The 10061-nt window shown below is 33.1% G+C and overlaps 1 protein-coding gene across 2 annotated transcripts in view; it reads left to right on the top strand.

The window, feature by feature from the left end:
* The first annotated feature begins 4103 nt into the window (after positions 1-4103).
* The window catches only part of LOC143243992 (putative iron/ascorbate oxidoreductase DDB_G0283291), a 55850-nt gene continuing 49892 nt past the window's right edge, over positions 4104-10061 (top strand). Inside the window, exons 1-2 of one of the 2 annotated variants that reach the window (XM_076487904.1) lie at positions 4104-4364; positions 4703-4824. In XM_076487904.1, coding sequence (XP_076344019.1) covers positions 4328-4364; positions 4703-4824 — 159 coding nt within the window. In that variant the 5' untranslated portion in view covers positions 4104-4327. The remainder of the gene's footprint in view (positions 4365-4702; positions 4825-10061) is intronic. The other variant, XM_076487903.1, reaches the window with a different exon arrangement.

The following is a 10061-nucleotide window of genomic DNA, read 5'->3' as shown; positions in this document are numbered from 1 at the left end:
AGAGGGAAGGCAGCTAGTCATCACCACCACCAACCGCCAACTCTTGGGCTACTTTTTTTACCAACGAATAGTGGGGATTGACCGTCACATTATAACGCCCCCACGGCTTGGAGGGCGAGCATGTTTGGCGAGACGCGGGCGCGAACCCGCGACCCTCGGATTACGAGTCGCACGCCTTAACACGCTTGGCCATGCCGGGACGAATAATGACCATCTTAACGTGGGATATTTATAAGAATGAAGATATAATGATGTTTTTCCAACTTTAACAAGCTCATTTAATATTCTTCATGGAAAGATTTATTCTATGAAAACAAGAATATTCAAGAGATAATTACTGAATATGACTAGTGTTCTTACATACGCTTCATGCTCGGACACTTCTAGACACACGTTTGTTGATAAGTTTGTTTTATGTTGTATCGTACCCGGGGTGATTACTTTTGAAGGTATACAGCTGAAAGCTGTTTAATTATTAAATACTAGTCATTAATTTTGTGATAACAGTATTTCAGGTGTCATTTTGTCGAGAACATTGAGTAATTCATTCCTTAAAAGACTGTCTCAGCCGTAGTGTGTGAACAAAACCTTTTTTAAAAAACTTGCATTAAAAAACCTTTTTAAAAAACTTGCATTAAAAACAAGTATTAATACCAGTGACTAACTCTGGTTGCTGTTTAAGAATTTTATAAGTTGATAAAGTTTGATGATCTTGTCTTGTAACATTACTTTAGACTATCAGTACTTCGACCATAATCAAGAAAATAGATAGTCAATGTACTCTTGGTGAAGAAACAGTAACATTATGGTTAATTTTAAAAGATTTTTAGGGTAACAAACTGAAACAAACCATGTCTTCCAAAGTCGAATTTAAAGTTCTCACTACGTTTCAAATGTTTGTATTTAATACTAAATCCACGTATATTTTGAGTTGATATTTATATACTTATATATTAATTTTGTTTCTAAAATAATGTATTCTTCCACTTGAACTGATCGATAATTCTTTATGTAAGTTGTAGGAAAACGATATCTTTGGAAATTAAGGTAAATTAATAATAATAAAACAGTTCAGTTCTTTGTGTGATGAAAATATTTTAATCTCAGATCTATTCTGTTACATTCATAGTGAATATTTAGTTTCGAATAGAACAGATGAAAAAGGTAGCTGATAAAAATAAGCTCATTTCAGGGGTTGCCACAATCTGATTTACTGGACGTTAACATGATAGTATTTCCTACTACAAAAAGCTTAAGATACTGTATTGAATATGTGCTAGTTTTTGATGTCTCAGAATTTTCTATACATGTATGAATTTTTACTGGCACTATCTTCTTACATCATATCAGTTTTATATGGACTTATATAATAGTAACTCTCCAAGTTATAAACTTTTCTATAATGTCTTAGGAGTCGTTGAACTTTTGTGACAAAATGATCATTGTATTCTAAAGAAATGATCTGAACAAAGATTACAAAAATGGAAAACGCAAGGATGGTTTCTGAGCTTATAAATTATTGCAATACGCATTGAAAGGACTCGCATTAATCTTAAAAGGAGTTAATGACTTGTAATTGTTTTATATGGCTATTTGTATTCCTATGTAGAAACTTATTTCTCGTGAACATTTGGTTTGTAAATTTCTGTGTACATATACTTAAAGGCAAAGATCGTATCGTCTTCAATACAGAAAACAACATACTGCTGTCAGTGTTACCTCCCACAGAAATATGAGATCAGGTTTTTAATCTACACTAATTATCTACATTACATGTAACTTCTTTGAAGGTATCTATTTTATTATGTAAAATATCGAACACCGGTACATTATAAGCAAATAAAACAAATAAATAATAAGGATTAAGTATAATAATACTATTAGGTTATTCATTCCCAACCTGAAAATCTGATTTGTAAATTACTATTCACACACACACAACGTGTGGACCGCTACGAACCGTATCTATCGTACCCTACCTATCTTAAGCTCTGGTTTTCGGGGAAAGGCATGGTGGGCACACAATCTAGCTGTAAATAATTCATATTCTACTTTGCTTTCACTTATGGGCTCTTAGAACTACAGCAATCATGGTAAAATAAAACAGTTTCGTGTTCCTTGCATGTGATTCTAATACAGTATAGTAACATAAATTAACATTGTAGCACATCCTTCAGAGCAAGTTAATTGGTTGCAAGAACTATCCAAATGTTTAAGTAAATGGATGTTTTACAGTAAGCATAGAATTACATAATTAAAATATGCAAAATTGTGATACAATCTTTAAACTGCGTGGTTGAATAGTTTAGAATCTAAAATCAGTTGAACTTCAATTACTATTTCGCTGGTTAAGGGTTAGCAGTGGATGGTCTGAAATAGCTGCCTTTCCTCTTTTTTGTCATTTAAAAATTAGGAATGAATAGCGTAGATATCCCTAACGTAGTTTTGCGCGAAAATGAGCAATCAACTGCTGTGCGTGTAGTGCCATACATGAAAACATTATCTAATTCTAATTTGTATTTCTGAGATGGAACAAAACTAACTAGACTTTTCGAATGGACCTTTTCAAACGTGATACATTTGAGAAGTCATCACTGAAAACTACAAATTCGAGGAATTCTGATTTCTGGAGGTTCGATTCCCCTCGATGAACTCAAGAGTTGGCGGTGGGTGGTGATGACTAGCTGCCTTCCCTCTAGTCTTACACTGCTAATTATGGACGACTAGCGCAGATAGCCCTCGAGTTGCTTTGCGCGAAATTCAAAAACAAACAATTATTAAACTTGAAGGACGGAAAAGTTATTCACTCCAAATACTACACAATACACTGATTTCCTATTACTGTTAATAAAAGGTTATACGTTGTCGTTTACCTACATATATACCCATATGCTTATAAATTATTTCGACAAAGACGTTGTATGATGTAACATGAAAAAAAGTCGTACCCATCCAGTAATGGCGAATGACAAAGAATATATAGATAAACCGCAGAAAAACTCTAATGGACCAGTAACGAATGATGTAATTTTTTTTCATGTAACAAGATACACGCATTACTATTATGTGATATTTACCAAAAATATTTCACTTAATGATTTCCTCAATATCAATAATGGGAAAGTTTTCCATTCTTTAAAAACAAGTTTGTTGTTTTTTCCTTTTGTCGTTTACAAATGCACTCTTATCATGTCTGAAGTACATCAAGATTAGGTGGCCTTGGACTCTTAATTAAAACAAATTACTAAGCAAAATACGTGTGGTTGTTAACCAATATATACATGTATATTTCTGATGAGTTGAAGGTTTATTGTGAGGACACAATTTTTAATATTTTCAGAAACATGTTTATTTTCCCTTTAAATGTATTAGACAAAGTTTATTTATTTAAAAATGAAATAAATTCAGGTTATGCGCTTACCGAAGAAGTAACGCGATAAAATGCATTTCTGGATTGGTCCGGCTGGCTGGGTGGTTAAGGCACTCTACTCGTAATCCGAGTGTTTTAATCCCAGTCATACCAAATTAGCTCGTCCTCTCAGCCGTGTGGGTGTTATAAATTGGCGGTTAATCTCACTATTCATTGGTAAAAGAGTTGGTGGTGCGTGGTGATGACTAGCTGCCTTCCCTCTCGTCTTACACTGCTGAATTAGGGACTGCTTGCGCAGATAGCCTTCGTGTAGCTTTGCGCGAAATTCAAAAACAAACAGACACTGCTCTTTAATGAACCTAACTAAAAACAACACATCAAATACATAATCTGATTACCAAAACATGTTCTAAAAGTTGATACAAATTATGTTGAATATTAAATATGATGTATAAACAATAAAAACTTATAAATAATAGAATATAGATGTGTCTAAATAATCCCATATATCAACTTTGCTGCTTTGTAACTATGGATTCTATATCATTTACCCGCTTTATTTAGACGTCTCCATAAATTCTAAACACAAACTGAATTGTTGCTTGAAATAAAAACCTTTCGAATACTGTTGTAAATCTGAAATTTGATTTAACAGCTGCTCGTATCAACCAAATACAATGGCTTCTATTTACTTTGCAAATCAGACCAAAAACTTTTACAAATTCTCAGATGAAGAAGTCTTATTTGCACTGTCATTTAAGTCACAGTAATACAAGAAATCGATTTTTGGATTGACCAATTAAGGCACTGCCAGTGTATAGTTTGACCTACGTACTGAAGTTCACAGATAGCAATAGAGTAGTTTCTGATGTGGATTTAAGTATTGGCAACTCCGCTGTCCTGACACTCTAGCAAAGCATAGGAAAGTGGGAACTGGCAGAAACGTGTTTGTTAATAATGAAAGACATTCCCATTATTGATGTTCGAGAAATCGGTAAGTGAAATATTTATTTGTAAATATCCTGTAATAGTTACGAATGTGTCATGTTATTTTCACAATAAATCATATTATTAGGTACTGGTCCGGGAGAGGTTTTTTTTCTAAGAAGTGCGTATAACACTATTTCAGTTATTCATTCTCTCTTCTTCGCTATTGCTAAGTGTTTACGACGTCCTTTGTCGAGATACAACAAACAAAGCCTTTGTGGAAATAAAACACGATAACGTTTAATATTTTATTAATATTTAATTGAAACACAGTGTATTGTGTGGTCCTTGAAGTGAACGATTTTTTATCAGTTTAATTTAGCAAATCAATGTTTACACTTTCAGGTGTTCAGGTACAAGGAGAACCAAGTAATGATGCATTTCGAAGAGTTGCATCTGCAGTTCATCGCGCTTTGGTTGAATATGGTTTTTTATACATTAAAAACCATGGAATTTCCGAAAATCTGGTACGTTGTAAAATAGTATTTTTCTCACCCTACAACGCTCTAAACACAAGCGAATAAATTTAAAGACAGGCCATAAAGAGAAAGTGTTTATTATTATTATTATTAGCTTGTATGTACAACACGATTTGATGTTGTTTTTCATATGAGAAATCTTATTTTTTTTATTCAAAGTAATGTAACGCAATGGATTATTAAACACTGTGACGTATACCTACTAACAACCGATGAACTCCAACTTGAAGATTGACCATGTTATTGTAATGAAACTGTTTCACTGGGTAAACGACATAGCAACATACATATGATTACTATATTTAAAGGGCCCGGCATGGCCAAGCGCGTTAAGGCGTGCGACTCGTAATCTGAGGGTCGCGGGTTCGCATCCGCGTCGCCCCAAACATGCTCACCCTCCCAGCCGTGGGGGCGTTATAATGTGACGGTCAATCTCACTATTCGTTGGTAAAAGAGTAACCCAAGAGTTGGCGGTGGGTGGTGATGACTAGCTGCCTTCCCTCTAGTCTTATACTGCTAAATTAGGGACGGCTAGCACAGATAGCCCTCGAGTAGCTTTGTGCGAAATTCCACAAAACAAACAAACAAAACTATATTTAAAGTGAAAACATTTTTAACAATCTTGGCTACTAAAAGTATAATTGATAAGGTAATTTAGCTTACGTCAAATTTTCTGTTGGCATAATTATATACAAGACGCACTGAATTCTTAATTACCAAATGGGTTGTTTGTTCGTGAATGCAGTGGTTAGAAAAATAACAGGCCTGGCGTGGCCAAGCGTGTTAAGGCGTTCGACTCGTAATGCGAGGGTCGTGGGTTCGAATCCCAGTTGCAGCAAACATGCTCGCCCTTTCAGCCGTGGGGGCGTTGTAATGTGACGGTCAATCCCACTATTCCTTAGTAAAAGAGTAGCCCAAGAGTTGGCGGTGAGTGGTGATGACAAGTTGCCTTCTCTCTATTCATACACCGCTAAATTAGGGACGGCTAGCGCAGATAGCCCTCGAGTATCTTTGCGCGAAATTCAAAACAAACAAACAGAAAAATAATATTACGATGCAGGGAGACGCAAGGGCGGAAGATAATTATTTATAAGCTAATTACTAAGAATTTAAAGTGATAGAGCATCAAAACAGTGTGATTTTTATATATTCAATCAATTTTGCTTTTGAATTTGAATAATTAAAATAAAAAATAAGCGTAGACAAAAATATCATGAATCGTCTGCTATAATTAACCTGTTATATTACAGGAATCTCATAAAATAGGTCGTGATGTTAATTGGTCAATATTGTCCCATCTGAAGAATCAAAATATTGTATTGGAACCTCAATGCTATCTTAACTCTGGGTGAAATTTCGTTCCTTTTAATAAAAGACTACGAAGTGATGAAATTATACTTGAGGTTCTTCATCGCACCATCAAATAAAGCAGTATGTTACTAGGTAACAGATTATGTGTGAAATAAAACATTTACATAATAAACAAAAGCGATAATAACAATAATATCAAATAAAAAATTACGCGCAATGACGTTATATTATTCACCGACTTAAATCAGTTTATTATATGGCGAGTTGAAATCGTTTAAAAAATCATGTCTTTCCATCAAGTCAGTTTCTAACATCCACTATTCCTCAATTATATAATGAGGTACGGATAAGAAAGCTTCTTACAGTAAGAGTAAATCTTCTTTGCTGGAACTTAATGTTAGTATCAATTAATCTTCGTACTTTATGACAAGAAACAAGTTCACATCTTTTATCGGGTCAAACAGCTGTATTTGTATTATCAAGCAACCCATTGCAAGGTTTTCTTTATCAATATACTCAGGAGATTTTACAAGATTTTCCAAAAATAATAAACTTAATAATGAATATAAATAAATAAAGAAGTTCCAGCTAAACATTGCTCCATAATTTCAGCTATATGAATAGCTGTTCTTTTATAATAATGTTTTGCTGCAGCTGTCACAGTTTCTTGATTTATAACAATTCCTCTTTTTAGTATCATATAGAAATATTGTTTATTACATACAAATTTTATTTTACATTTATTGTAACACGTGCACTCAATAAACGATTGTTTTTCTGGGTTACGAGTTGCCCGCTTAATTTTTTTTCAATTTTTCTAGACTGTCACTGTGAGAAGTTTATATTTCAACACTACAGAAATTGAGAATCCCACAAATACTAGATAGTGCATTGAGTAGTTTATCTGTAATTGTAATGGATTCATATTCCATTGCCAAAGAATACACCGTTTCACGTGGGTTATATAATTGGGCATGTCTTTCCAAATCTTCTACAAGTGTGATTAAGGTATCTTCCTTCCCTATATCCTTTTATAAAACTTTATTGTAGATATTTCCTTATATTGTGCCACTCTAGTCCTGTTGGATAAGGCATGCTTGATAGTCGTTGTGGCTCTCATCTAGAATGACACGTATGTTTTTTAAGTCGTTGCTTTTAAAATGGTACCAATAAATACGAATAACCTTTCTTTAACTATTCCTTCTCTTTACTTTGGATATTATTTATAATAGAGTCTGACATGACTCGCATAGCACTTTTCTATCAGACAGTATTGTTGAATAGTCCAGTTTAAATCCAGAACTGGAGTTAGGAGATACATGACTGGAGTAATTCAAAAAGATTATGTTATTGATCACACAACATATTCCACATTTTATAATAAATGTCGTTGTTTTTCTTCTTTTACATCAGAGTTTAGGAACAGAGGTAGAAAAAGCCATGACTGAATTTGCCTTTCAATATATCAATTCTATAACCAAATATTTTATTGTTTAACTAGTATATGTGTGTTTTTCTATTTCTTTAACCTTGGTGTACTTCGTATATACCTTTCTAATCTTTGAAATTGTCTTCATTGATGTCCTTTTGCATATCTTCATTCGTGCTATTGTAACCACACTGAACATTTCAAATAATTCCATCCATCTTGTTATCAGACAGATTTATTTTAATTTTTTCTTTTAATAATATATATCCCTTTATTTTGACTTTTCTTAAATTACTGTCTCCTTTCTCTTTGTCTTATTTTACTTTTCTCTGTCGTTCTTGGTTTTCTCTTAATCCATTCCAAGTGACTCAGCAGTACAAAGCTGTTGTCCTAACTTCACAAGTAGTTCTTATTTTCAATAAAATTGTATTCGCTGTTGATAATACGACTAACGTGCAACTAATTTTACTTTTACAATCCCACAGCTAACATATCGAGTATCTGAATATACGATAACTAATACTGATTTAAATATTTCACTGATTTCTCGATCACTGAACTAAGTGAGAAAAAAATACTTCACTGAATGACTGGCACTCTGTACAGCTGTTTACTCGTATCTATAACTGTATTTTTATTCCTCCATATTTAACAAAGTTTCCTGATCATTAACATTCACAAACATTCTTGGCATTCTTGGATGATTTTTATAATCTTTCTACATGTGGTGTCATACTAACACCTCCCTCTTGGAAACAGATTGTTTTTTGAATGTTGGGTCAAAGATACTCCAGAACTATCTACGTTGTCCCTAATTTTGAAGTGATAGACAAGAGAGAAGTCAACACGACCTACCAACAAATTTTGAGTTTCTCTTTAACTAGGAAATCACCATTGACTGTTACTTAATAACGACCTCACAACTGAAAGAGCAAGCACGTTAAATGAGGGAAATCGAACTCCCAATCTTCAGATTGCGAGTCTAGTGCCTTAACAACCAGGGAATGTCATGCTTTTGCCAAAGAAGTAAATCAAAACTTTGAAAATATAACCCACAACAATGTCAGTCATACAGCTCACAACACTAAATACAGATATAAATGCGACATGAAAGTTTTCCGTTTGAACCTCCTATTGTCAGAAATTTAAGAACACCTCAAGATAAAAACCTGATTAAATATAAAAAGATCTATTTCAGATGCGAGCACTCTATGTACGTACCATAGTTACCGTATATTTTGGCCACTCTACAATTATTGATTGCACGTAGTACAAATACAATAACTATCGTACATCTACAAATATTAAATGACTAAAGGCTTTCAGATAAGGCAACCGTAACGTAGTAATAAAAGAAGAGAAAACATCCCGTTTTTTTGACAGACTGGTGTAATGTAGTCCCATCCTTCTCTTCGTGCTCCACAGCGGCATATCTGCGAACCTACATCACTAGAAATCGAGATTCAACACCCGATGGTGGCCAGAGTACAGATAGCCCCTTGTGTAACTTTGTGCTTAACTACAACAAACAAATAGCCGAATATTCTATCCTTAAGATGAGTATAATTTTCGTCAGTGTAACTTATAGAAACGGCTTAGATCTGAAGTATGTTAAATACAACAACGGAAAAAAAGGTTAAAACTATAGCAATGATAGAATATTAAGCGCACAGTGAGTGAGAACGGAATTTTAATGTTTTATTATATCTTAAAGCAGTAATACATTATAGCTTCTTAGCATTTTGATTGCAATTTACAGAATGGTTCTGAAATCAAATGAAAACTATTTATCTTCAAAGTATAACTATTCTTTACTTTTATCAATGTAATAAGAATAAATGAGTATCAGAAACATTTTTATTTTAAATGAATGTATTTTGATTAATCATATTTGTCATAAGATATTAGTCATGGAACTAAATTAGTTTATAGCACAACATTCTTAATTTATTCCTTCAGGGATTTTTCAATAATTTTGTGTAACAGTATTTCAACATAATTGTGTCTGCAATAACCTGTTTTTAACAAAATACTTTATTCATTATGGATATGAAACACAAAGTGTGGTTGAAATAACATATGCTCTTCTCTTTATTGGAAATGACTAAATAAAGATAGAATTGAATAGAAGAATATTGAGTTAAAACATCAGAAAACTATATAATAACTAATTATGACAAATATAATTAATGATAATTATGCTTTGTCAGTTTATATATTCACACCATAACAATTGTGAGAATATTTTGAATTGAACTACATTTTTTGGAGGTGTGTGGGTTACGTGGTCATTCAAATAATTTCTAATCAGTGTTTTCAAGTTCTAATGTAACAGTTTCCGATGCGCCAAATAACCACACGAGAAAAGAAGATGAAATAAATGGTAACTTTAATGTTGTACTTCAATACTTACGATAGATTTAGATAATTCTAACTGGCATTTTAGGTGTTTAATCAGATGTGTTTAACACAGAACTAAAATTGG

This window comes from Tachypleus tridentatus, chromosome 2, assembly GCF_004210375.1.
Source record: "Tachypleus tridentatus isolate NWPU-2018 chromosome 2, ASM421037v1, whole genome shotgun sequence".
Classification (NCBI taxonomy): Eukaryota; Metazoa; Arthropoda; class Merostomata; order Xiphosura; family Limulidae; genus Tachypleus; species Tachypleus tridentatus.
This window is presented reverse-complemented; position numbering and strand designations above follow the sequence as displayed.